The sequence below is a fragment of the Callithrix jacchus genome, chromosome 9 (assembly GCF_049354715.1).
Source record: "Callithrix jacchus isolate 240 chromosome 9, calJac240_pri, whole genome shotgun sequence".
Classification (NCBI taxonomy): Eukaryota; Metazoa; Chordata; class Mammalia; order Primates; family Cebidae; genus Callithrix; species Callithrix jacchus.
In genome coordinates, this window is record NC_133510.1 from 126,110,271 (window position 1) to 126,138,029 (window position 27,759).

The 27,759-nt window shown below is 52.3% G+C and overlaps 1 protein-coding gene across 6 annotated transcripts in view; it reads right to left on the reverse strand.

Annotated features, from left to right (window-relative positions):
- Positions 1-27,759, reverse strand: part of ABCB9 (ATP binding cassette subfamily B member 9) — a 42,748-nt gene continuing 14,989 nt past the window's right edge. For 2 of the 6 annotated variants that reach the window (XM_035258042.3, XM_009004839.5), the window contains exons 3-12: positions 22,905-23,019; positions 22,245-22,375; positions 21,080-21,285; positions 18,216-18,413; positions 16,597-16,725; positions 12,903-13,091; positions 12,203-12,376; positions 7,877-8,036; positions 4,688-4,824; positions 1-1,168 (exon numbers count right to left, since the gene is read on the reverse strand). In XM_035258042.3, coding sequence (XP_035113933.1) covers positions 908-1,168; positions 4,688-4,824; positions 7,877-8,036; positions 12,203-12,376; positions 12,903-13,091; positions 16,597-16,725; positions 18,216-18,413; positions 21,080-21,285; positions 22,245-22,375; positions 22,905-23,019 — 1,700 coding nt within the window. In that variant the 3' untranslated portion in view covers positions 1-907. The remainder of the gene's footprint in view (positions 1,169-4,687; positions 4,825-7,876; positions 8,037-12,202; positions 12,377-12,902; positions 13,092-16,596; positions 16,726-18,215; positions 18,414-21,079; positions 21,286-22,244; positions 22,376-22,904; positions 23,020-27,759) is intronic. The other 4 variants (XM_035258043.3, XM_009004842.5, XM_035258046.3 and 1 more) reach the window with 4 other exon arrangements.

The window sequence follows — 27,759 nt, forward strand, 5'->3', positions numbered from 1 at the left end:
TCAGAGGTCAGAGGTAGTACACTTTATTGACCCGGTTCTCCCAACATGTTGCAACCTCCGGCAAAGCCAGACCCTGGGCTTTGCCACCATCCCATCCACCAAAGAGAGAATAGAATGCATCTCATGAACATCCACAGGGCCTCCAGACAGCAGAGTGCAGGGGCAGGCATGGGGAGGGAGGCTGCCAGCTGGGGGTGGGCGGACAAGGGGCAAAAGCGCCGGGTGCCGGGCTGGGGGCACCCCGGAGGCCCCGCTAGACCTGGCCAGCCCCTCACTCCCCCAGTTGAGGTTTTGTGTGGTTCACAGTGAGACTGGCTTCGATTGGCAGCAGGTGATGGCAGACAGACAGCCTCCACACTCCCCACCTGCCCTGGCCGGACTCACATGGCTGGCAAGAGGGAGAGACAGAAAATCCCGTTCCCCATGTCTCCCTCTGGGACAGGGGCAAAGGGGAGAGGCCTAGTCTCCTGACATCCCCCAGGCTACTAAGGAAAGGCCATTCACTCCTGGCTCAGAAGTTTCTAGAACATCTTGGTGAATGTGCCCGCCATTACTCCGAATTAGAAAAATTTCTGAAATCTAGGAGTTGACTGGGGTGCCTCAAACCAAGCAGTAAAACCCTGGTAAGATCTAGGTTTAAAAAGGCAGCTCTACCTTTGCTTAGGAGGTGGGGGAGGTCCATGGAGGGGTTGGCTCAGGGCAGCAGGGGTAGGGAGTGCCCTGGGAATGGGATGGGGACCAGGGGCAGGATGCAGGAAGCGGTGATCCATGGGACATGGCAGGTCGCCCTCCAGTGCTGCAGGCCTGGGCTCAGAGGGCAGCTGGGGGCCACCGGGGGCCTCTGTGGGCAAATCTGCCGGGCAGGCACCAGGGCCTCTGCCCCACCAGGAGAAGCAGGGGCTGCCCATCAGGCTTTGTGACTGCCGTTGGCCACAGGCTCCTTGTGGCTGGCTGTGAAGTCTGCGGTGGGCTCAAGCCCCAGCATCTGCCGCTGCACCAGCTTGGCGTAGAGGCCCCCCTGGGCCAGCAGCTGCTGGTGGGTGCCCTGCTGCACCACCCGGCCCTTGTCCAGCACCACAATGAGGTGCGCGTGCTCCACGGTGCTCAGCCGGTGCGCGATGATGAGAACCGTGTGCTTCTGCAGGTTGCCATGGATGGCCTGCTGGATCTGTGGGGACAGTGGGGGCCTGGCTTGCATGGCACGGATGCCCCACCCGCAACCGCGCTCCACGCCCCCGCCTATGGGCTGATGCTTAACCTCTCTGAGGCTCAGTTCACCAAGGATGGCCAGCTTCCCGGGTTTTTCTTGAAGGGAGACAGAGCTCAGGGCCAGACACACGGAGGCACTTGGTGAATGGGGGATCAGGCCTACCCTCACCCTCCAGCCTTCTGACCCTTCCCTTCCCCCACCTTTTAAATTTTTTTTTTAGACTAAGTCTTGATCTGTCACCCAGGCTGGAGTGCAGTGGTGCGATCTCAGCTCACTACAACCTCCACCTCGAAGGTTCAATCCATTCCATCCCTCAGCCTCCTGGGTAGCTGGGATTACAGGTGCGCACTATCATACCTGGCTGTATTGTTTTGTATTTTTAGTAGAAGCAGGGTTTTGCTATGTTGGCCAATCTGGTCTTGAACTCCTGACCTCAAGTGCTCAGCCTCCCTCCTTTCTTTTTGATTTTTTTTTTTTTTTTTTTTTTTGAGACGGAGTTTCGCTCTTGTTACCCAGGCTGGAGTGCAATGGCACGATCTCGGCTCACCGCAACCTCTGCCTCCTGGGTTCAGGCAATTCTCCTGCGTCAGCCTCCTGAGTAGCTGGGACTACAGGCACGCACCACCATGCCCAGCTAATTTTTTGTATTTTTAGTAGAGACGGGGTTTCACCTTGTTGACCAGGATGGTCTCGATCTCTTGACCTCGTGATCCACCCGCCTCGGGCTCCCAAAGTGCTGGGATTATAGGCGTGAGCCACCGTGCCTGGCCTTTTTTTGATTTTTGAGACAGGGTCTCGCTCTGTGGCCCAGGCTGGAGTGCAGTGGCGCAATCACAGCCCACTGCAGCCTCAACCTCCTGGCCTCAAGGGATCCTCCTGCCTCAGCCTTCCAAGTAGCTGGGACCACAGGCACACACCACCATGCCCAGCTAATTTTTATATTTTTTTGTAGAGATGGGTGTCTCACTATGTTACCCAGGCTGGTCTTAAACTCCTGGCCTCAAGCCATTCTCCCTCATTGGCCTCCTAAAGTGCTGGAATTATAGGTGTGAGCCACCGCGCCTAGCCTCTGTTTAATTTTCTTTAAACCAAAAATTGGTCTAAAAAATAAAGCCACTGGAAGCAGTGGGTTACACTTGTAAACCCAGCACTTTGGGAGGCCAAGGCAGGTGGATCTCTTGAGCTCAGGAGTTTGAGACCAGCCTGGCCAACAGGGTGAAACCACATCTCTACCAAAAATTAGCCATGTGTGGTGGCATGCACCTGCAGTCCCAGCTACTCAGGAGGCTGGAGGGTGGGGGGTCGCTTAAGTCCAGGAAAGTGGTGATTGTGCCACTGCACTCCAGCCTGGGCGACAGAGCCAGGCCCTGTCTCAAAACAAATGAAAACCAACCACAAAAAGAAAGCCTATTGATTTGTACAAACAATCCAAACTCCTTCCTAGAGGCTGAGGAGTTTGCCTCCCGGCGACTTCATCCTCACCTCTCTCCGTTCAGCCCCACCTGCCAGCACAGTGATGTTTTGGCTTTGAACTTGTCAAGCTCATTCCCCACTCTGGGCCTTTGCCCCGCTGACCCTTCCTCCGGACATGCTCTTACCCCTAGAACTCCCCACCGCTGGCTTCTTTCCTTTCATGTCTCAGCTCAGATGGCACCTGATGGCCTTGGTTCTAATGGTGAGAACCAAAGAACTCTTGGCACATGATGACACCGTGCAAACCTCTGTGCTAAGTGGCCCATCTGTAGCATGGCTTCTAGCAGTAGAAAGCCATATCCCTGGGATGACCACAGCCCCCATTCAAGTGCCTGCCTGAGAAGCTCAGCTCGGCCGGGAGAATTTGCTGTTTGTTTTAGTGAACACCTGCCGACTGGCCCCAACCTCTTTTTATTGGAGTGTTTACTTAAAAGTGCTCACAACTGTGACCCCTTCCTCTGTCCCTCTGACATGTGCATATGATCTCCTTGATCTCAGAAGTGTCTTTCTTAAGGACCTGGAAGCCATTCCCTTGAAATGGCCAGCTAGGCACAGGCAGCCTCCTGGCTGTACACTGGATTGCTGTTAGTTTTCATGGGAGCCCCTGCCCGCTCCCCTCCCTACCCCCTCAGTCTCCCTTTAAAATGCCCATCACCACCAAACTGGGATTGGAGCATGGCTCCTTCCCCACTGTCAGGAGTTACTGCATAAAACTGTTTCCACGGCTTTTGCTAGTGCCCAGCTGTGTTTATCTTTGACAATGGTGACCCCTCTCAATCTCCTGGTGTCCCAAGACTGCTTCATTTGCTTTGCAGCACAGGCCACGGGGTGAACACATGCTTGTTTCCTGGTTTCTTATCTGCCTTCCCCACTGGAATGGAACCTCCATGGGGACAAGGGTCTTTGTCTGGTCAGCCCACCATGATAACCATAGTGCCCAGAATGGTGCCTGGTGCCTGGGAAGAGCTCAGTAACTGTCTGTAATAAATGAATCAATCCGTGGATAGACTGAGGTCACCAGCCATCTACAAATATGTGACTGGGCCCTCCTGACCAGTGAGAATGAGACTCAGAGGGGAAGCACCAGCTCAAGTTCACACAGTTACAAACTGCAGGACGGAGCTGCGAGTCCAGGTGTCCCTATTCTCGTTTTTTTTTTTCTTTTTTTTGAGACAGAGTCTCCCTCTTGTTGCCCAGAGTGGAGTGCAGTGGTGCGATCTCAGCTCACTGCAAACTCCACCTTCTGAGTTCAAGCGATTCTCCTGCCTCAGCCTCCCAAGTAGCCGGGATTACAGTCATGTTCCACCACACCTGGCTAATTTTGTATTTTTAGTAGAGACAGGTTTTCTCCACATCGGTCAGGCTGGTCTCGAACTCCCAACCTCAGGTGATCCACCCGCCTCAGCCTCCCAAAATGCGGGGATTACAGAGATTACAGGCGTGAGCCACCACACGCACCCAGGCTTTTTTCTTTTCTTTTTTTTTTTTTTTGAGACGGCATCTTGCTCTGTCACCAAGGCTGGAATGCAGTGGTGCAATCACAGCTTGGCTCACTGAAACCTCTGCCTCCCGGTTCAAGCTAATCTCCTGCCTCAGCCACCTGAGTAGCTGGGATTACAGGCACCTGCCACCACACCAGGCTAATTTTTGCATTTTTAGTAGAGATGGGGTTTCACTATGTTGGCCAGCTGATCTCCCTGCCTTGGCCTCCCAAAGTGCCGGGATCATAGGCGTGACCCACCCTGCATGACGCGGATCTCCTCATTCTGACGCCTTCTCTTGCCCCACACCATACAGCTCTGCCTAGATCCTGGAGGCTGGCCCTGGGGCTCCTCCTCCCTGGCTCCACACTCTCAACACCAGGAATTTACCAGGCCAGGAGGCTGACAGCCTGGGAGAGCCCCTGGGGCCTGTCTCTTCTCAGCACCCATCTGCTGGGTGATGGGGGTTCTGGCTGCCTGGAGCCGCTCCTGTCCCGGCATTGCCCGCCACCCTGTGACTCACCAGGTACTCGCTCTCGGCATCCAAAGCACTGGTGGCTTCATCCAGGATGAGGACCGGGGGGTTCCTCACCAGAGCCCGGGCCATGGCCACCCGCTGCTTCTGGCCACCGGACAGCTGGGCACCCTTCTCCCCCGTCTCTGTATGGTGGAGGCACAGAGACAATTTAGCAGGGGGTGGGGCCGTGCAGCCCCGGGGAAGAGTGAGAGGTTCTGCCCTGCAGCCACGGAAAGGGCCGGCTGGAACCCGCAGCTTGAAAGCTCATGAAATGATGTTCCTCCACCCAACTCGTCAGGGGCATGCAGATCAAGCCTACATGCAAACTGATACCAAGTTACCAATTTTCACGCAACCATCTGATAGCACGCAGTGCAGGTGAGGCTGTGGGGGGACAGGCCCTCGCCCGACCTCCTGGAGAAGTGAAGGTGGAGCCAGCCCCAGGCTGCAGTGAGAGCTGCAGCAATAACCCCGGTCTATGAGTCTGGGCAGTGCAAAGCTGTGTGTCATCGCCTCAGATGTGCAGCCTGAGGCCCAGCAAGCCCACCTAGACCAGTCTTCCCCACGGGTCGACTTCCTCCCATGCACAACACAGACACAGGTCATGCACGACGCACAGTGCTATTATTGCAAAAAATAAAAACAAATCGACTCAAATGTCCACTAATACTATCAATAGGAAATTGAGTCAATTATTATTTTAGAGACAGGGTCTCTCTCTCTCACCCATACTAGAGTGCAGTAGTACAATCATTGTTTACTGTAGCCTCAAACTTCTGGGTTCAAGCAATCCTCCAGCCTCAGCCTTCTGAGTAACTGAGACTACAGGTGCTGGCCACCACACCTAGCTAACTTCAAATATTTTTCTGTAGAGGTAGGGTCTCACTGTGTTGCCCAAGCTGTTCTCAAACCCCTGGCCCCAAGTGATCCTCTTGCCTTGGCCTCCAAAGTGCTGGGGTTATGGGTGAGAGCCACTGAACCTGGCCATGCCACCAGCTCTTTATTATTTCATTTTTCTTTCATTGAGATAAAATTGACATAACATTAAGACAACCATTGTAAAGTGAACAATCCAGTGGCATTTAGTGTATTCACAATGTGGTACAACCACACCTCTATTAATTCTAAAACATTATTTAAAAATAATATATAGTTATTGGGCTGGGCGCAGTGGCTCACGCCTATAATCACAGCACTTTGGGAGGCTGAAGCGGGTGGATCACAAGATCCCTGTCTCTACTAAAAATACAAAAAATTAGCTGGGCATGGTGGTGCACACCTGTAATCTCAGCTACTCGGGAGGCTGACACAGGAGAATTGCTTGAACCCAGGAGACGGAGGTTGCAGTGAGCTGAGTTTGCGCCACTGCACTCAAGCCTGGGCGACAGAGCAAGACTCTGTCTCAAAAAAGAAAAAAAACCATATCAATTAATTATTAGAACCACTTAAGTTCAGATTAATTAGTTAATTATTTAAAAAATTAATATATTTGGTATGCTACTTAAAAATTCTTTTAAATTGACAAGTAAAATTAGTTCATAATTAATAGCGTACAATGTGATACTTTGAAATATGTACACATTGTGGAATGGCAAAATCAAGGCAGTTAACATTATCTCACATATTAATCACTTTTTCTTTAGTGAGAACACTTAAAATCTACTCTCTTAGCTATTTTCAAGTACACAATACACTGTTATTAACTATAGCTGACCAGGCACGGTGGCTCACGCCTGAAGTCCTACCAATTTGGGAGGCCAAAGTGGGCGGATCACCTGAGGTCAGGAGTTTGAGACCAGCCTGGCCACATAGTGAAAACCCGTCTCTACTAATAATACAAAAAAATTAGCTGGGCATGGTGGTGGGCACCTGTAATCCCAGCTACTCAGGAGGCTGAAGCAGGAAATTCACTTGAGGCAGAGGTTGCAGTAAACTGAGATTGTGCCACTGCACTCCAGCCTGGGTGACAGTCTGTCTCAATTTAAAAAACAACAACAACAACAAAAAGCCAAGCACAGTGGCTCATGCCTGTAATCCCAGCACTTTGGGAGGCTGAGGCAGGCCTTACCTGAGGTCAGGAGTTCGAGACTAGCCTGGCCAACATGGTGAAACCCTGTCTCTACTAAAAATACAAAAATTATCCAGGTGTAGTGGTGCCTGCCTGTAATCCCAGCTACTCAGGAGGCTGAGGCAGGAGAATTGCCTGAACCTAGGAAGCGGAGGTTGCAGTAAGCTAAGATCATGCCACTGCAATCCTAGCCTGGGCGACAGAGCAAGACATTGTCTCAAAAAAAAAATTTTTTTTATTCTTTGATCAATATCTCCTCAATCCCCTATACATTGTATATATTTAGTTGTTGAAAAGGGGCTATTTATGTGGTTCAAGCATCTAAAAATACAGGTTGGGCATGATGGCTCATGCCTGTAATCCTAGCACTTTGGGAGGCTGAGGCAGGAAGATTGCATTTGAGCCCAGGAATTTGAGACCAGCTTAGGCAACAAAAATCTCTACAACAGGAGGTTGTGGCTGCAATGAGCCATGATCATGCCACTGCACTCCCACCTGGATGACAGGCAAGACCCTGCCTCAGAATAAAAAAAAAAAAATCTAAAAATATATAAAACTATAAATAACGAAAAGTTTAAGTCCTTTCTCCATCTTTAGTTCTGTCCTGCTCCCACCAAAACTTCTTTCATTAGTTGCTTACATGTCCTTGTTGACTTTCTTTATGCAAATATGAGCATGTTATTTTTATCTCCCTGATACTTGAATAGGAAAAAAAACAGCTCCTTAAATTCTGCACCTGCTCTTTTCACTTAGTATCATATCTCAGTGGCCTTTCCATACTGATATATGGAGAGCTGCTTCCTCCTCTGCCTTCACCTCCTCCTCCTTCTTCTATTTCCTCTTTTTCCCAGCAGCATAATATTCCAGTGTATGGGCTTCTCTAATAATTTACTTAATAAATACTTTGCTGAGTTGGAGCACAGTGGCTCATGCCTGTAATCCCAGCACTTTGGGGATTGCAGGAGGACTGCTTGAGCCCAGGAGGTTGAGTCTAGCCTGGGTAACATAGCGGGATCCCATCTTTACAAAAAAAGTGCAGGTGGCAGAGGGCAGTGCTTAACTCAGAGGGTCATGCCCCTGAGGGTGACCCTGTGGGCCTGGGAGAGTGGTCACCCCCAGCTCCGAACCTGTGCTGTAGCCATCCTGGAGTTCCATGATGAAGCCGTGGGCGTTGGCCTTCTGCGCGGCCTCCACCACCATCTCAAAGGGCACGGTGGGGAGGCCGTAGGAGATGTTGTCTGTGATGGAGCGGGCGAACAGCACGGGCTCCTGGCTCACCAGGGAGATCTGAGGACAAGGGAGCATGGGGCATGAGAGGCCAGGAATGCGTTCATCCATCTGTCTCCAGTAGCAGCCTTGCTGCCCGGGGCCTGAGACGCCATCAGTCTCAGGCCTGAAACCTGATCAGGGCCCAGCAGCAGCACTGAACTGCCTCTCTTCTTCCCCAACGGCAGACTCCTGCCTGTACCCACAAGCCCTCAGCCTCCCCTGACTGGCCAACTGGGGCCTGCTATACTTGCTGCTCTGGGATAAGCCAAGTTCCCTGACCTCCAAGAGAAAGCAAGCTCACTGGCTGTCCCTGTCTGGGAAAAAAAGAAAGAGGGATAGAATATGGAATGTTGCTCTGAATAAGTCTGCCCACCTCGGGAAGCAAGAGGCCACAGCAGGGCTCAGGCGACACAGACCACCCTGGTGGTTGTCCCCTCCCATCTAAGAAAACAATTTAAAGGAGCTGTTGTCTCTAGATTCCAGTCTCAGGAATCTGTGCCTACAAAAATAGTAGTATGGCCAGGTCTGATGACTCATGCCTGTAATCCCAGCACTTAGGGAGGCAGAGGCAGGATAATTGCTTTAGACTAGGAGTTCAAGACCAGTTTGAGCAACACAGCAACTCTGTATCTACAAAACAAAATATATATATATATAGTATGGAAGATATCATTGCAACACCATAAGTAGCAAAAATTAATTTGTTAATTAAATTAAAATGGAAATAATCTAGGTGTCCATAGGGATTGGTTAAATAGTGACAGTGCATCCTTAAAACTGAATTGCAATAGATATATATACACAGCATGATTCTATTTTTGCTTAAAAAATTATATACATGTAGCTTCACATATTAATATATTTATATAAAGATAGGAAACTGATTGAAAAGGATATTTACTAAACTGTTAACACTGGCTACCTCCGTGTGGTAGAATTCAAAAATCCTATAACATGTCTTAGTTATAAGATTCATTACAACTATGAGAATATGATTCGTTTGTAGCATTTTACCATTTTATGTTTATGGAAATTAACATTTTAAATTTAAAGAGAGAGGCTGGGCATGGTGGGTGGTTCACACCTGAAACTCCAGCACTTTGGGAGGCTAAGGCGGGAGGATGGCTTGAGCCCAGGAGTTTGAGATCAGCCTGGGCAACACAGTGAGACCCGTCTCTAAGAAATAATTAAAAAATTGGCCAGGCACAGTGATGTACACCTATAGTCTCTTAGGAGGCTGATTTGGGAGGATTGCTTGAGCCTGGGAGGTCACAGCTGCAGTGAACTATGATCATACCACCACATTCCAGCCTGAATGACAGAGCGAGATCCTATCTCAAACAAAAACTACATAAATAGGCCAGGCACTGAAATGTGGCTCACGCCTGCATCCCAGCACTTTGGGAGGCTGAGGCGGGTGGATCACTTGAGGTCAGGAGTTCGAGACCAGCCTGGCCAACATGGTGGAATACCGTCTCTACTAAAAATACAAAAAATTAGCCAGGTGTGGTGGTGTGTGCCTATAGTCCTGGCTACTCAGGAGGCTGAGGCAGGAGAATTGCTTGAACCCAGGAGGAAGAGGTTGCAGTGAACCAAGATCATGCCACAGCATTCCAGCCTGGGTGACAGAGCGAGAGTCCACCTTAAAGGAAAAAAAAAAGAAAAGAAAAAGAAAAAGTGCATAAATAAATAAATAATTTAAGAGAGGTTATTCACAAAGAAGGAAAATCAAATGGCCAATAAATATATGAAAAGGTGTTTAATATCTTCAGTCATCAGGAAAATGCAGACTACAATAAGCGACCACTACACTCCCACCAGTGAGCAGAAGTTCAGGACTGACAATGTCAGGTGTCTGAGAACTGAAGCATGGTACCAACTGCGGAGTGTGAACAGCTCTGCCCAGGGGCCTCTTCTAAAACTTCGGTGAGCAGCAGCCTGGTGGGCCCACACTTGGCACCACTTCGCGAAAATCTACCTCTGGCCATACGCACATGGCGTGAGCAGATTTCACAACCCATGGCCCCCACTACCATCTAGAACCTGGCTGGGAGTTCTAGAATCTCTGTGCCAACCCTCAGGCTTTCACATAATTTATGTTGATGATGTAAATGGTGCCCCCTCGGTGCACAACCTGAGCAACCATCCAGGGAATCCCTGCTCTTAGGCCCCTCCCTTCTAAGAAAGAAATTTAAAGGAGCTGTTGTCTCTAGATTCCAGTTTCAGGAATCTGTGCTTAAAAAATAATAGTGTGGTCAGGCCTGATGACTCATGCCTGTAATCCCAGCACTTAGCGGGGCAGAGGCAGGAGAATGGTTTTAGTCTAAGAGTTCAAGACCAGTTTGGGCAATACAGCAACCCCGTGTCTACAAAACAAAACAGGTGTTATGGTTCCTGTGCCGAAAGGATTACCAAAAACTGTCCAGTCATGAACAGCCTATTTTGAGTACCAGAGATGACCTAATGTGGAACAGCTGGGGATACACATCCACCACCAAGCTTTCTATTCTTTGGATCGTACCTTGGGAGAACATACCCATGCACGCCAGAAAACATGGACAAAATTGTCCACAACCCACATTAGTATTTTTGGTAATGGTAAAATAAAGCAAAACAAAACAAACAAACAAACAAACAAACAAAAAAACTCGTGGAAAAACAGGCTGGGTGCAAAGGCTCACACCTGTCATCTCAGCACTTTGGGAGGCTGAGGCAGGAGGATCACTGGAGGCCAGGAGTTTGAGATTAGCCTGGGCAACATGGTGAGACCACATGTCTACAAAAAAATAAAATTAGTTGGGCATGGTGGCAAGCTCCTATAATCCCAGCTACCTAGGAGGCTGAGGTGGGAGATGGCTTGAGTGCAGGACTCTGAGGCTGCAGTAAGCTGTGATTGTCCCACTGTGCTCCAGCCTGGGCAACAGAGGGAGACCCTGTCTCAAATATATATACACATATATGGAAACGACCCAACTGGGCACGGTGGCTCACACCTATAATCTCAGCACTTTGGAAGGCTGAGGCAGGCAGATCACCTGAGGTCAGGGGTTTGAAAACAGCCTGGGCAAAATGGTGAAACCCTGTCTCTACTAAAAACACAAAAATTAGCTGGACATGGTGGTGCACCACTGTAATCCCAGCTACCAGGAAGGCTGAGACAGGAGAATCACTTGAACCTGGGAGGCGGAGGCGGCAGTGAGCTGAGATCACACCATTGCAATCCAGCTTGGGCGACAGAGCAAGACTGTCTAAAAAAAAAAATAAAGGGAAACAACCCATATCCAGAATGCATAAATAGTTGTGATAAACCTTTGTACAGTGGCTTATCACCCGGCAATGAAAATGAATGAATTCCATCCCCAGCCTCAACCTGGATGACTCACAATGTAAAGTGGGAGACACAAGACAAGCTCATCCTCGCACCAATCACCCTTCAAGTTCAGAGCAGGCAGCACAGAGCTATGCTGCTCGGGGGTGTGCACAGAGACGGCAGAACCAGTGAAAAGCAAGAATGTGAAGACGCTCAAAGTCAAGACATTACTTCTTGGGGGAAGAGAAGGGACACATGGCAGGGGGAGCACAAGGTTTCTGGAGTGCTGGAATGTTCTATTTCTTTTTCTTTTTTTCTTGAGACAGTCTTACTCTGTTGCCTAGGCTGCAGTGACCCAATCTCGGCTCACTGCAACCTCCACCTCCCGGGTTCAAGTGATTCTAGTGTCTCAGCCTCCTGAGTAGGTGAGATTACAGTCATGTGTCACCAGACCTGGCTAATTTTTATATTTTTAGTAGCGACAGCGTTTTACCATGCTGGGCAGGCTGGTCTTGAACTCCTGACCTCAAGCAATCTACCCACCTCACCCTCCCAAAGTGCTGGGATTACAGGTGTGGGCCATCACACCTGCCCTTTTTTTCTTTTTTACTAGAGACATGGTCTCACTATGTTGCCCAGGCTGGCCTGCAGTGATCCTCCAGCCTTAGCTTCCCAAAGTGCTGGGATTACAGGTGTGAGCCACCACCCCTGGCCAAGAACATTCTGTTTCTCCAGGAGGGCAATGTTAATTGGCGATAAATATTTGAACTGTCCATGTATCTCTAGTGCCCTCTTCTGCACCTATTACAGCTCATAAGAAAGATGGTGAGATGCAAAAAGGGCGGAGGAGCGCAGCCCAGTCCCATCCACATACCACACGGTGCAGGTACTTGTGGTCGTAGGCACCGATGGGCTTGCCGTCCAGCAGCACCCGGCCCCCCTCCAGGGGGTAGAAGTTCTCCAGGATGTTGACACAGGAGCTCTTCCCACTGCCTGAGGGCCCCACCAGGGCTGTCACCTTGCCGGGGGACAGGCTGAAGGAGACATTCTACAAAGAACATACAGGCACAGTGTGGGGTCATTGGCTCAGGTCCCGGGACTGGATGTCCTGGCCTTGGACACAGGTGGGTGCCCTTCCCAGCCCAACCCATGTGCCTCTGCCTTGCTTTGGCACCGCTGGCCCCTAAATGTTCTCCTTTCTAGGACACTAGGACTTTGAAGCACCTTTAGATTTGCTGTTTCCTCTGTCTGGAATGTTCTCTCTGCAGGGAGCCCCCTGGTGAGGTCTTACCTCAAATGTCACCTCCTCCAAGAAGCCTTCCTAGATGGTTATCACCAGTCCCATGGACCATTCCTACCACAGCACCCTGACCTATTTTCTTTCCAGCACTTATAATCTGGAATCATTCTGTTGAGGATCCATCTTCCCCATCTGGAGCCCAAAACTCCTTGAGGGCAGGGACCTTGCCTGACATATTCCCGGCTGCAGTGGGACAGCCTGGGGTGTAGGAGGCGCATGAGAAACAGGGTGAGGGAAAGGCTGATTCTGGCAGGCCTCGGGCCACCCCCCTCACCTGCAGGACCTGGGTGTGGGGCCGAGTGCGGTAGGTGAAGGTCACATTCTCAAAGTCCACCCGGCCCTCCAGGTGCTCGGGGGCCAAGCTGCCATCATGTACCATGGTCGGCTGCCGGTCGATGAACTCAAACACCTTCTCAGCTGCCCCAACTCCCTGCATCAGGCCGCTGTAGACGGAGCCCACGGACTGGGGAGAGGAGACACACGTACCTGTCCCACCAACACCCAACTCCTGGGACCCACACCTGGTACTAGAGAGATGAGGCAGGTACAGAGAGCAAGGACATTGCAGCAGCAGGCCACCTGGCCACCTGCTGGTGCATTAGATAAGATAATAGGGGAGGCTGGGACAACAGCATCACCACCAGCTCTCCAGGCATCCAGCCAAGTGGATGCCATCACCCCGACAGGAGCAGACGGAAGCGCAGGAACTGGCAGGCGTTCGGCACAGTGGGAATCCAGCCTTGGTCTTTCAATTGCCATAGCACAGCTCTTTTTTTTTTTTGAGATGGAGTCTCACTCTGTCGCCCAGGCTGGAGTGCAGTGGCGCAATCTCAGCTCACTGCAGCCTCTGCCTCCCACATCAAGTGATTCTCCCACCTCAGCCTCCCGAGTAGCTGGGATTATAGGTACTTACCACCATGCCCAGCTAATTTTGTATTTTTAGTAGAGACGAGGTTTCACCATGTTGGCCAGGCTGGTCTCAAACTCCTGACCTTAAGTGATCTGCCCACGTCAGCCTCCCAGAGTGCTGGGATTACAGGTGTCAGCCACTGTACCTGGCTTGATTTCAATTTTTAAAATGTGTCTCAATGTGTACTATACATAAATATATTTTCCTTGGAAAAAAATACATAGAATATGAATATAAATTATAATAACGGCCCATTTTCTTGAGCAGTCTCTTTTCATTTATTTTTTTTGAGAGGAAGGTCTGACTCTGTCACCCAGGGTGGAGTGCTCACTGCAACTTCTGCCTCCTTCCAAGGTACAAGCGATTCTCCGACCTCAGCCTCCCAGGTATCTGGGACCACAGGCATAAGCCACCACCACGCCCAGTTAATTTTTTGTATTTTCAGTAGAAACAGGGTTGCACCATGTTGTCCAAGCTGGTCTCGAATTCTGAGCTCAAGTGATCTGCCTGCCTCAGCCTCCCAAAGGGTGCCCAGCTGAGTACACACTATATATTAAGAGATAGGTTCTAACCTATCTCTTTTTCACTGATGAGGAAACTCAGGCACAGAGGACTCAAGTAACTTGGCCCAGGTCACACAGCCTAGAAATGGCAGAGCCAGCATTTGAATCCAGGCCTCTCTATCTCCTGAGTTCAGGCTCTTAGGCGCTGAATGTCCTCATTGGTGAAATGGGGGTGATATCAGCACCTGTGTCCTGTTGCTGTGAAGACAACAGCAGGTAGTAAACACTCAAAATCCCAGAGCTGGCCAGGAGCCGTGGCTCATGCCTGTAATCCCAGCACTTTGGGAGCCCCAGAGAGGCAGATCATTTGAAGTCAGCAGTTCAAGACCAGCCTGACCAACATGGTGAAACCCCATCTCTACTAAAAAATACAAAAATTAGCTGGGTGCGGTGGCATGCACCTGTAATCCCAGCTACTGGGGAGTCTGAGGCAGGAGAATAGCTTGAAACCGGGAGATGGAGATTGCAGTGAGCCGAGATTATACCACTACACTCCAGCCTGGGCAACAGAGTGAGACTCGATTTCCAAAAATAATAATAATAATTAGCTGGGCATGATGGCATGTGCCTGTAATCCCAGCTACTCAAGTGGCTAAGCTGGGAAGATCGCTTGAGGCCAGGAGGTCAAGGCTACAGTGGCTCATGATCATACCACTGCACTCCAGCCTGGGTGACAATGCAAGACTGTCTCAAATAGTAATAACAATAATAACAATAAAAGATAAACAATACTGCACTGAACATCTCTGGACATACATCTTTGCCCATGGCTGTGAGTACTCTTGAAGCATGAATTTCCAGGGGCAGAGTCACTGCTGAGTCAAATAATACGGGAGGTATGACTCTCCAGCAGATGCAACGGCCTGAGTAGCAGATGCTGGGAACACCCCACCAGCATCCTTGTTGCGTGGTGGTACACGCCTGCAGTCCCAGCCACTCGGGAGGCTGAGGCAGGAGAATCGCAGCACGCAAAGGCCCAGCCTCTTACTTCCTGCAGGCAGCAGGCTTTTTCGTGGGAGTGGGGCACACAAGAGAATTAACACCCTCAGCCCAGGCTGACCTGGAGCAATGGCTGGTGGCAGCTTGGGTGTAAACACCCCAGCTCCCTGGTCCTCAGATGGGATGACTCTGGCACTGGCGCCCTACCCTGTCCACCAGAAGGATCCCACCTCAGTTGCCCACCCTGGTAACTGGCTCCATCACCCACTCTGCTGACTTCCTTCCTTCCACGTCTCACTTTTCACTCCCACCCCCGTTTCCTGGGATCACCTCCCAAATACATCAGTTGCACTCCAATCCCGTCTCAGGATCTGTTTGTGCACAAGTCAAAATTGAGACAATCTGAAACACCCTTGCATTTCCGAAGCATTACTCTGGAAGTAGGCTTCCTCTCAGGAAGTCAGACGCGGCTGGCTCTGCGCCCGGGTCCCCCAGCAAGCATGGCGGGCGAGTTACTTCACCACTGAGCTTCAGTTTTCTTTTCTGAGAAATGGGAATTTCCACATCACTTCAACTTCTCACGGAGCTGTTAAGACCATTTCCTGAAAGCACCTCTGTTCCTGAAGGGCACTGCTGTCACTTGTTGGTAGTATTAACATTCTTTCTTTTGTTTTTCTGAGACGAAGTTTTACTCTGGTTGCCCAGGCTGGAGTGCAGTGGCGGGATCTTGGCTCACTGTAACCTCCACCTCCCTGGTTCAAGCGATTCTCCTGCCTCAGTCTCCCAAGTAGCTGGGATTACAGACGTGTGCCACCATGCCCAGCTAATTTTGTATTTTCAGTAGAGATGGCGTTTCCTGTTGGCCAGGCTGGTCTCAAACTCCTGAGCTCAGGTGATTCACTGGCCTTGGCCTCCCAAAGTGCTGGGATTACAGGTATGAGCCACTGTGCCCGGCCCTTTCTTTCTTTTTGGGACAGGGTCTCTCTCTGTCACCCAAGCTGGAGTGCAGTGGCATGATCACGGCTCACTGTAGCCTTGATCTCCCAGGCTCAAGTGATCCTTCAGCCTCAGCCTGCTAAGTACCTGGGATTACAGGCATATAGCACCATACTTGGCTAATTTTTAAATTTTTATTTATTTATTTTTGAGACATAGTCTTGCTCGGTCACCCAGGCTGGAGTGCGATAGTATGATCTCGGCTCACTGCAACCTCTGCCTCCAGGGTTCAAGCAATTTCCCTCCTAAGTAGCTGGGATTACAGGTACTTAGCAGATTTTTGTATTTTTAGTAGAGACAGGGTTTCACCATGGTGGCCAGGCTGGTCTCAAACTCCTGACCTCGAGTGATCCATCCACCTTGGCCTCCCAAAGTGCTGGGATTACAGTATGAGCCACCACACCCAGCCCAGTATTATTCTTGATATGATCATGCTGTTTCCCCTACTTACCTTAGAAATACCACATTGCTTGGAGCCCCCCGAGCACCCCTACCCTGTTAAGATCCCTCTTCCCCACACCCCTCCCATCTCTCAGGATCCCCCAACGCACGCCCCTCACCTCCATACAGTCTCCCAGGACAAACTCGTAGATGATGAAGGCGATGAGGTTGCCGCTGGTCATCTGGCCCGAGATGACAAGGTGGCCTCCGTAGTAGAGGATGCTGACCTGCACCACCAGCAGTGTGAGCTGGGGCAGAGGGACAGCAAATGTGGGTCGGGGGGCCTTAGATCCCCCACCATCCCCCATTCCCCGCCCCATCCCAGGCTGCAGGGGGAGGTGAGGGCAGACCCAGCCACAAACTGAAATGCCAGCCATTGCCAGGGGTGTCTTCCAAGGCCTGTCATTCATGCCTGCCCCTGCCCCAAGCATTTCCCTGCAGAGGCCTCCAGCCGGAGCAGGCTGTGGGCTTGGCTGCAGAACAAGGCTTTCTTTGTGAGGCCCTGGTACACACATGCCACCCCCAGCCTCCTCAACTCAGCCATGCGGGTGCTATTCGTCCTTCTCATGGGGAAGAGCATGACTCAGAGAGGGCGAGTGCCCTGGCTAAGGTCACACAGCGAGCGGGCAGAGGGGGATGACGAGCTCTGTTTCCTCCCCCAGTGGGTTCTGTAAAGAAGAGGCTGTGTTGGGGGCACCTGTGCCTTCCTCTGGTGCCTAGGGGGTGTCAGGGAGGGGAGTGGAGTCTGAGTACCCATGGCAGCCCACAACCCCGCCAGGGACTCCATTTGCCCTCCTCACACCCAACCAGAACTAGGCTGCTGTCTGGACCACCGTGCTTTGGTGGAAGCTGCAAAGGCATCCCCTGCAGGCGGACAGATTGCTAAGAGGCTCCACCAGCTGGGCTGACCCTTAGCCCCTCCTCTCCTCCTTGGCTGGTGCTTTTGGGAGGTGGTGGCCCCAGGAGGACCCAGATATCCTCTGTCCCCTGGATCCCCTGTAGACCACCAGCTCCCTCCTCCCTCTCACTCCAAACCCTCCTCATTCCTCCCCAGCTATGCCCTGACTTGCCCACCTCCCATGTGTGGCCAGTGGGGCAATGACATGATCCACGTGCCCCCCATCCTCCAAGGAGGGGTTGTGACTCACCCCAAGAGCACACCAGACACTGTCGGGGGTGTGTGTGGCTATGACATGAGACCTGCCTGAAAGGGGCCTAGGGACCTGCTGACTCCCTGCCTCAGCAAAGAGGTTTCCCCAGCTGGGAAAAGAAAGCTCCCACCCTGCCACCCCACACCCAGGTGAGAGGGAGACAGGAGGCTGCATTGCTTCCTGGAAAGCCTGGAAAGATTCTCAGCTGGGAGAGGTAGCTCACACCTGTAATCCTAGCACTTTGGGTGGCCAAGGTGGGCAGATCACGTGAGCTCAGGAGTTTGAGACCAGCCTGGCCAACATAGTGAAACCCCATCTCTACCAAAAATACAAAAACTAGCCAGGCATGGTGGCAGGTGCCTGTGGTACCCGCTACACAGGAGGCTGAGGCAGAATTGCTTGAACCCAGGAGGCAGAGCTGCAGTGAGCTGAGATCACGCCACTGCACTCCAGCCTGGGTGACAGAGCAAGACTGTCTCATTGAAAAAAAAAGAAGAAAGATTCTCCAGCAGCTTGCTGCCAACACGCAGGGCTGATGTCCTAGCTCAAAGGCTTCCTCCATGTTTGCATCCCATCCCTCCACATACCCCACTGCCCCAGACGTAGTACATATAGGCGGCCGCCTCCTTCCTGTTCAGCTTGTACACCTGCTGCAGCTTCCGCAGGTACACCTCTGCCTCCTCCTCCTCGTTGGCGAAACTCCGGACAGTCTTCATGGCGCTGATGGTCTCCTCGGCCGTGTTGCTCGCTCTGGCCAGGGCATTTTGGACCTCTTTGGAGAGCCTCTATGAACAGGAGGGGGACAAGAAAGAGGAGACCCCAAAACAGCCTCACTATCTGCTGGAGCCCCCAGGCTTCTCTGGGTTTTTCCACACGTCTCCGGCACCAGGTCTATGCAAGAGGTTCCTGGGATGAAGAGACAAGATCTTGCTCTCTCTCCCCTATCTCCTTCTGGCTCAATCTGACACACTCAGATAGTCAACTCCAGAAAGGCTCTTGGGGTTTCAGGTCCTGAAGGATGGGGTGTGCTGATCATGAAGTCACCCCCAGTATTCAAAAGAGGTTATTCGTGGCCAGTTTTTGGTAATCCTTTCAGAAAAGGGGCCACAACACCTGACCCAGTGCTGACCTAAGGGCAGGGATGCCCTGGATGGCTGTTCAGGTTGTACACTATACAAGAAACACCAACTATTAAAGGGGCACCCTTAACATAACCAAGCTAAATTATGTGAGAGCCTGAGGGTTGGCACAGAGATTCCAGAGCTCCCAGCCAAGTTCCAGATGGTGGCAGGGGCCATAGGTTGTGAAATCCACCCACATCATGTGCGTTTAACCACAGGCAGAGCTCAGAAGTGGCCCCAAGTGTGCAGCCACTAGGCTGCTGTTCACCAGAGTCCTGGGAGAGGCCCCTGTGTGAGGCTGTTCTTACTTTGCAGGCATCCCCATGCTCTGATTCTCAAGCCAGCCAGGAAGGCTGCCAGAGAGGCCAGGACAGGAGCGTGCACTGGCGTGTCCCATGACCATGTGTCACACCCCAGCCGCAGGAAGCATGCAGGGTGCCCCGGGAGGAGCCACACCTTGCCTGAGTCATGTCTGGCCACGGGCAGTGTGTGTGGCTTGCAGAGCTGACTCGCTGGCTACTCACAACACATTCAGGTATGGGGTGGAAAACCCAAACAGAGCCTTCCTGAGGCCACCCTTAGCTCAAAGGCGGGGCCTGCAGTGCACACAGTGGTGGGGGCTGAGGGGGAGCTCCAGGGTTTCCTGCTCTGTCCCAGGGGCCAGTGGGAAGGCCGGAAGCAAGGGGTGGGGAGCAGAGTGCCGGAAATGGCTCAGACTGCAATGAATAGATTTACTTTCTCATCTCGGTGAGGACAGCGGGGAGGCTCGTGACCTGGAACTTCGGGAAGAGGTCCCTCCTGTGTGGCTGGAGAAGGCTGTGGGGAACGGCCTTACCAAGATGGCTTCCTTTGTTACCCTGGTCTCAGGTCACCGACACCAAAGGCTCCAATGGAGCTGTGACAGTGACTTACCCAGCACCACGTGGAGGCCATCATGCATCCAGCCCCTGCTCAGAAGTACCCCCTGTGGGTACTTCTGTCACAGGGTCACCTGTCACAGGGTCACAGCCCTGCCTGTTTGAACCCAGCCTGTCTGTCCCTTAGGGTTCAGGGGCACCCGCCCATTCGGGACACAGGAGGTGGGTAAGGTCAAACCTGACTCACAGGCCTAGCTCTGAAGCAGAGGCAATGCTAGGGGGTGGCCAGAGGGGACGGGAGCCTGCCCGTGACAGCATCATGGCGGGCCCGTGCTGCCCCCACTTATGCACCAGGCACCTTCCAACCTGGAGCCTCTGCACTGGCTGTGCCTTTCGCCCAGCACGGACCTTCCGAGACACCTGCCTCCTTCAGAGCCTTGCGCAGATATCCCCTTCTCAGCAAGACCTATTTAACTTGTATTTATTCATTCATTTTAGAGACAGGGTCTCACTCTGTCACCCAGGCTGGAGTACAGTGGCGTGATCACAGCCCACTACAGCTTGACCTCCTGGGCTCAGGCGATCCTCCCACCTCAGCCTCCCAGGTAGCTGGGACCACAGGCATGAGCCACCAAACCCATATAATTTTTAAAAGTTTTTTGTGGAGATGGGGGGTCTTGCTAAATTGCACAAGCTTGTCATGAACTCCTGGGCTCACAAGGTCCTCCCGCCTCTGCCTCCCAGAGTTCTGGGATTACAGGCATGAGCCACCAGGCCCAGCCAGCAAGTCCAATTTAAAATTGTAACCACCCCCGATGCTCCCAATCCCTTTCCTCCTCACTTCATGTATCTCCTTAGCCCTGACCATCTTTTATGTATTGTGGATTCTCATTCTTTGTGCTGCTGGTACCTAGTATCTGTCTCTGCCACTAGAAGACAAGTTCCAGGAAGGCAGGAGCCTTGTCTGTTTCACTGATGTATCCCAGTGCCTGGGACATAGCAGGTGCTCAATAATTACTTAATGGATGAGTAAATGAATGAATGAATGAATGCAAACACAGCCTCAAAACCAGTCCTCAGGCTTGTGCGATGGCTCACGCTTGTAACCCCAGCACTTTGGGAGACCAAGACAGGCAGATCACGAGGTCAGGAGATCGAGACCATCCTGGCCAACATGGTGAAAACCCATCTCTACTAAAAATACAAAAATTAGCCTCGTGTGGTGGCACGAGCCTGTTATCTCAACTACTCGGAGGCTGAGGCAGGAGAGTTGCTTGAATCAGGGAACCAGAGGTTGCAGTGAGCCGAGATCGTGCCACTGCATTCCAGCCTGGCGACAGAGCGAGGCTCCATCTCAAAACAACCAACAAAAAACAGTCCTCCGCTAGCCCTTAGTGGCCCTGGGCCCCTCCTAAGGGGACGTTTGGGGGCTGCCAGGACACACAGCCCCCAGCAGGGACGAGGCAGGCCTACCTTGTAGTACTTGCCATAGATGTTGGAGACCATCATGATGATGGGGAAGCCCATGAACGTGACCAAGGAGAGCTGCCACGAGAGGCTGAACATGAAGACAACCACGCCCGTGACCTTGACCGTGTTCCGTAGGAAGATGTTGATGTTCTGAGAGACCAGGTCGCTGACCATGGTGGTGTCCGAGGTCAGGCGGGAGATGAGGTCCCCTGGAACACACGTGGCTCAGCTCCCACTGCAGCAACCCGGGCCTCAGGGGTGGCAGCAGGGGACGCTAAGGGGCCTCTGAGACAGACACTGGGAAGCCGGCCTCCCTACCTGTGGGCGGGGTTGGGGGTGGGAGAGAAGAGCAGATACCCCTCGGGGGCTACTCTGAGCCAGTCCCAGTCACCAGCATCTTGCTAAAGCTCATGACATCCCCAGCGGAGGAGGCTGGGGCTCTCAGAACAGGAAGGGCTCGCTTAGAGTCACACAGCCTGTCCGTGACTGAGCCAGACTTCAAACTCATGTTTCCTCCCTATCATTGGCGGGGGCGGGGTGGGGAGGTAACTCCTTTTCCCTTCTAGAGAAGTAACAATCTGGCTGGTGGCAGGCAGAAAAGCACAGACACTTCTTACCTAAGTTGAAGACTGGGCTAAGAGCTTTGTAAGGACCCCACGGGGTGGCTACTGTCAATGTTCCCATTTCACAGATAAGAAAACAGAGGCTCAGAGAGGTGAAGTTTGTGAGTGGAGGAGCCAGGGCTTGGGCCCAGGCCGATTTGTCTCAGAGCTTGGATCTCAGTGGACACTCTTTCGTCTTTCCTGTTCTGGTCCCTGGCCCCCACCCGCTGACCCCCACGGGAACAGGGTCTCTGCCAGCCACAGGCGTGGGTAGTGCTGCCCCTGGTGGTTTCCATAGGGCAATGGAAAGCAAGGGCTTGGCCCCTGCAGGGAGCTCGGGTGGCCTGGCCAGGGCCTCACAGAGGCCACAGCCCATACCAAAACCTCAGTGAGCAAGCAAGTCCCAGGATACAGGCCAAGCCCGGGGTGTTCCAGCCTGAACTAACAGCAGGAGGAGAAGGCAGAGGGCCGAGACCACCCACACGCCCATTTCATTCCTCAGAGCCAGGCAAGACCGCCGGGGCGGGGCCTGCCCCCAGGACACCTAGGGCACTGGGAGGACCAACCTGTGCGATTCTCATCAAAGAAGCTTGTCTCCTGGGACACCAGTGAGCGGAACAGACAGTTTCGAAGGCGAATGTTCAGTCTGGCAAATATGAGGGTAAAAATGCCGCCCCGAATACCTGCGGCAAATGAGCTAATTGCAGATAAGAGATGTTATAGCACGACGTCCTTCCAGGCCAGCGACCACACCCGGCTGCCCCTCCCACTGCTGGCAGGCGTGGGAGCCCCACCGAAGCCCCGCTCCAGGGCTGGCACCCCTCTGGGGTCCCCCTCATTCCCAGAAGGAGCCCCCCACAAGGTGAGGGCAAAGGGGACAGTGGTGGGGCAAGAGACCCAAATGTGCCAGCCAGACCCTTCTCCTTTCCAGAACAGCTCAGACAAAGCTGGTACTGTTTTGGGACCAGATTCCTGCTTGCAAAACAGCTAGGGAGGGGAAGTGGGGAACCCTGAGCACTGAAGCCCTTTCAGGGACAAGAGGGTGTGGTTCTAGGGTGCTCTAAATCAGTGTGAAAGCTGGTTCCCAGGGTGACCGACTGAGGGACAGGCCCACCAGGGGCATTTCCAGGGCCTCCCTGGCCCCTGTCTTCCTTAGAACGGCCCTCCCTTCCCTCCCTGGTGCAGGCGGGGGTCTGCGGGGCAGAGCGTGGGGTTGAGCCGGCTACCTGCCAATGGCCAGCAGGCACACAACGATGACAGCCGTGCTGAACTGATCCATGCTTTTCTGGATGACGATGCCGTCAATGGCGCGGCCTGTGTAGTAGGGCAGGAAGGTCTCTCCTGGGGGAGGCAGGGCAGCCTCAGGGGCGTGTGCAGCCAGGAGACCCTGCACCCTTCCTCCTGAGGCTCCAGAAGCCCACACACCTGCCCCTCTGCCCGCTCCACCAGTGGGCTTTCCTCCCTCGGCACACTCTTGCGGCCCATCGTGGGGCCCCAGGGTGCCTAATGCCCCTTCCTCAGAAAACAGGGAAGCACTGGGCCTTGCATCCACACAGTCTGGCTGTTCTTATCTATAGGCTACCAGGCAATGAGCCGTGGCTCCCACGGGATGCTTCTTTCTCTTCTTTTTTGAAACAGGGTCTCGCTCTGTCACCCAGGCTCGAGTGCAATGGCACAATCATAGCTCACTGCAGCAAATTCCTGGGCTCAGGTGATCCTCCCTTCTCAGCCTCCTGAGTAGGGAATACCAGCATGTGCCAACATGCCAAGCTAATTTCTTTTTTTTTTTGTAGAGACGGGGTCTTACTATGTTGCCCAAGCTGGTCTCAACCTCCTGGGTTAAAGCCATCCTCCCACCTTGGCCTCCCACAGCACTGGGATTATAGGCATGAGCCACTGCTCCCAATCTGTGTTTCATTCCCTTTGGAGCAGGCCCTGGGATCACTCCCATTTTACAGATGACAAAAGCTAATTTAATTTGTTTTTCTTTCTTTTTTCTTTTTGAGACAGGGTCTTATTTGCGTCACCCAGGCTGGAGTGCAGCCTCAACCTCCTGGGCTCAGCTGATCCTCCCATCTCAGACTCATGAGTAGCTGGGACTACAGGCACATGCCACCACGCCTAGCTAATTTTTTGTATTTTTTTGTAGAGACGAGGTTTTGCCATGTTGCCCAGGCTGGTCTCTAACTCCTGGGCTCGAGTGATCCACCCACCTCAGCCTCCCAAAGTGCTGGCATTACAGGCCTGGCCACAGTGCCCAGCTGACAGTGAAGCTGAATGAGAAGACTCGCCCAGGCCACATGGCAATCAGCAGCTGACTGATGCCAAAGTTGATGTCATTCTTCTCACTGGGTTCAGAGTCCGAATTCTAGAACCTCAGAAGATGTTGCAATTCTGGTTCAAGCAATGCTGGAAATTGCCACCCCACCCCTCCTGGTGCGGCACTTGACACCTTGCCGGATGCTTTCCTACCCATTTGCCTGTGTTTTCACAACAATCCTAGGGTGGAATGGGAGACTCAGAGAGGCTGAGAAATTTACTCCAGGTCACACAGCAAGTAAGGGAAAGGCTGAGACTCAAACCTAAACTGGCTTCCAATCTGGGGGCTCTTTCTTTTCCCCTTCGTGCTGTGGTCTGAATGAATCCCCCAAAATTCATATGCTGAAACGTAATCGCCAATGTGATGGTGATTCAGTCATGAGGGCGGAGCTCTCCAGGACGGGATGAGGGCCCTTTTCAAAGGGCTTGCGTGCCTAGGTCTGCTGTCTCTCACCCTTCCACCTTCTGCTGTATGAGGACACGGCAACGAGACCATCTTGGAAGCAGAAAGTGGCCCTCATGACACCAAACCTGCCAAAACCTTGATCTGGGACTTCCCAGCCTCCAGAACGACGATAAGTCAGTTTCTGCTGTTTCCAAATGACCCAGTCTATGGAATTTTGTTATAGCAGCAGAAATGAGACTCCCCCACCAATAATCCAGATTGCCCACTCTCCTCTTATGGAAGTAGTGGTGTCACCAGACCAGGCCCTTGTTCATCCCAGGACCTGTTTCCACTGAAATTCCTTCCATGAGCAGAGCCAGGTTTGGGACTGGGCCTGCAGTAGGTGCTCAATAAAGGTTAGTGAATGAACCCCAGGCAGGTCTGGCTAGGGCCTAGGGCCGTCTGACCTGGCTTAGATGCTTGGACAGAAAGACTTTCTGTGCAGTTCTGGCGCCCTCTGCTGGGGCCATGAGGTGGCAGCCTGGAGGGCCTGTGTCCCCACAGTCCTCAACCAGATGGGGTCTCCAGCTGAGGCTGCGGAGTTCCACCCAGCCTGAATTTCTGCCTCAGTTTACCCATAGAAAAGAAGAAGGTAACGGTGAGCTGTGACAGCATTTTGATTCCAACAAGCACCAATGCTAATAATGACCTTACTGGGTACTGGGTGCTGTGCAAAGCATGCCTGAAACTCTCTTGCCAAATCTGCACAAGAATTACATGAAACTCCAGTGCACCAGCAAACACTCAGTCCTGCTTTCAGACCATCTCCAGACCACTTTCACTGCCTCTACTGCCCCAACCCTGGTCCAAGTCATTAACTTCACTGGGACTATCTCAGTAGCCTGCTCTCAATTTTGCTGGTATCAGCCTGTCCACACAGCAGACAGCAGGATCCTATTGGAACTAACTCAAACCTTGTTGCCCCTCGGCTCAAAACAGTCCAAAGACCCCGTCTCATCCAGTGAGGCTGTAAGAGCCAAAGTCTTCACAGTAGCCCACAGAGGCCTGCATGACCGAGCTCCTAGCAGCGACCTTGTCGTCTCCCTTCCCCATCTCATTGCCTCTGCTCCAGCTAACTGGTCTCTGCCCTTGAGCAGAAAGCACCGTTCTGCCTCAGGACCTTTGTACAGGCTGGTCCTTCTGCCTGGAGTGCTCTTACGCCATACGTCTTTTTTTGGGGGGGGGGGCGGGGACAGAGTCTCATTCTGTCACCCAGGCTGGAGTGCAGTGGCACAATCTCAGCTCACTGCAACCTCTGCCTCCTGGGTTCAAACAATTCTCCTACCTCAGCCTCCCGAGTGGCTGGGATTACAGATGCCCACCCACATGCTAGGCTAATTTTTTGTATTTTTAGTAGAGACAGGGTTTCACCGTGATAGGGTGGTCTCGATCTCCTGACCTCGTAATCCACCCACCTTGGCTTCCCAAAGGGCTGGGTTTATGAGTGGGAGCCACCATGCCTGGCCCTTTTTTGTTTTTTTAAGATTCCGAGGGTACAGAAAAGCTGGGCACTGCTGAATGCTTGTTGATTGAAAAATAATCTTTAATTATCGTAGTACCTAATTTTTCTTTTTGAGATGGGGTCTTGCTATGTTGCCTGGGCTGGTCTCAAACTCCTGAGCCAAAGCAACCCTCCCTCCTTGGCCACCTAAGTACCTGGGATCACATTGTGCCTGTCCCTGACATTGACTAAGTACTTTTGCTAGGCACCAAGCTTCCTCTTACTTCATTCTCACACTACCCCAACAAAGCCCTCACTTCAGGATGGGCAAGCGAGCGTTGGCCGGGTTAATAACTTGTCTAGGGCCGGGCGTGGTGGCTCACGCCTGTAATCCCAGCACTTTGGGAGGCCGAGGCGGGTGGATCACGAGGTCAAGAGATCGAGACCATCCTGGTCAACATGGTGAAACCCCATCTCTACTAAAAATACAAAAAATTAGCTGGGCATGGTGGCGCGTGCCTGTAATCCCAGCTACTCAGGAGGCTGAGGCAGGAGAATTGCCTGAACCCGGGAGGCGGAGGTTGCCGTGAGCCGAGATCACGCCATTGCACTCCAGACTGGGTAACAAGAGCGAAACTCCGTCTCAAAAAAAACAAAAAACAAAAAAAGCTTGCCTAAAGTTATCAATTAAGTCGGGGGCCTGAGCCTCAAGTCTGAGCCCGACTCTTGATACAATCCTGCAAGCTGGGGAAATCTGCTCAGCAGTGTTTGAGGATGACTGCATTCCCCAAGCACACAGCAGCTGACGGCACGGCCCCAGCAGGTGGGGTAAACAAGGTCATGGCATGGGGTGCCATCTACCTGCACAGGCATGACAGTCATTCATACTTTTGTTCATTTATTCATTCAGTGAGCCTGTCTGTGCCAGCTACTGGGATCCAGGATGAGTCAGACCTGGCCCCTGCCCCTGAGGGGGCTCAGGACCTGGAAGGGGAGGCAGGAGGGGGAATGCATGATGGGGTCTTGCTATGTTGGCCAGCTTGTTCTTGAACTGCTGGCCTCAAGTGATCTTTCTGCCTCAGATTCCCAAAATACTGGGATTATAGGCATAAGCCACTGTGCCTAGCATGAATGTATAGTTTTTCCATTTTTGTTTTTTTGAGACAGAGTCTCACTCTGTTACCTCAGCTGGAGTACAGTGGCACGATCTCAGCTCACTGCAGCCTCCACCTCCTGGGTTCAAGAGCTCTTCCTGCATCAGCCTTCTGAGTAGCTTGGATTATAGGCGCCTGCCACCACGCCCGGCTGATTTTTGTATTTTTAGTAGAGACAGGGTTTCACCATGTTGGTCAGGCTGGTCTCAAACTTCTAATCTCAGGCGATCTGCCTGTCTCAGCCTCCCAAAGTGCTGGGATTACAGGTGTGAGCCACCGCGCCCAGCCTGAATGCATCATTCTTACATCATCAAAGCTATAACTGAGGCACAAAGTTGCCACAGTTGGCAGACTCTAAGGTGGCTTCCTAAGTAGGGGACTTTTGGGCCTCCCAGCATGAGCAGGAGAATCTGCCTGGTTAAATTGGAAGGGGTCTCCGAGTCCTCACAGCCACTAGTGCTTACTAGGAGCTGCCTATTTGCCAGGAGCTGTCCAAGGTGTCTCACCCATGTGGATTCACTGAGCCTCCCAAGCCCGATAGGAGGGTACTACTATGCCCATGTCACAGAAGAGGAGGCTGAGACTTAGAGGGGTTAAAAAACTTGCCTAGCCTCACACAGCCATTGAGGGGATGGGACTGAGAGGGCGGAGGTGGATCATAGGAGGACAGGGCTGCAGAGTCAGGGCCAGCCCTGGGTTCACCTGTCCTCTCTGAGAACATT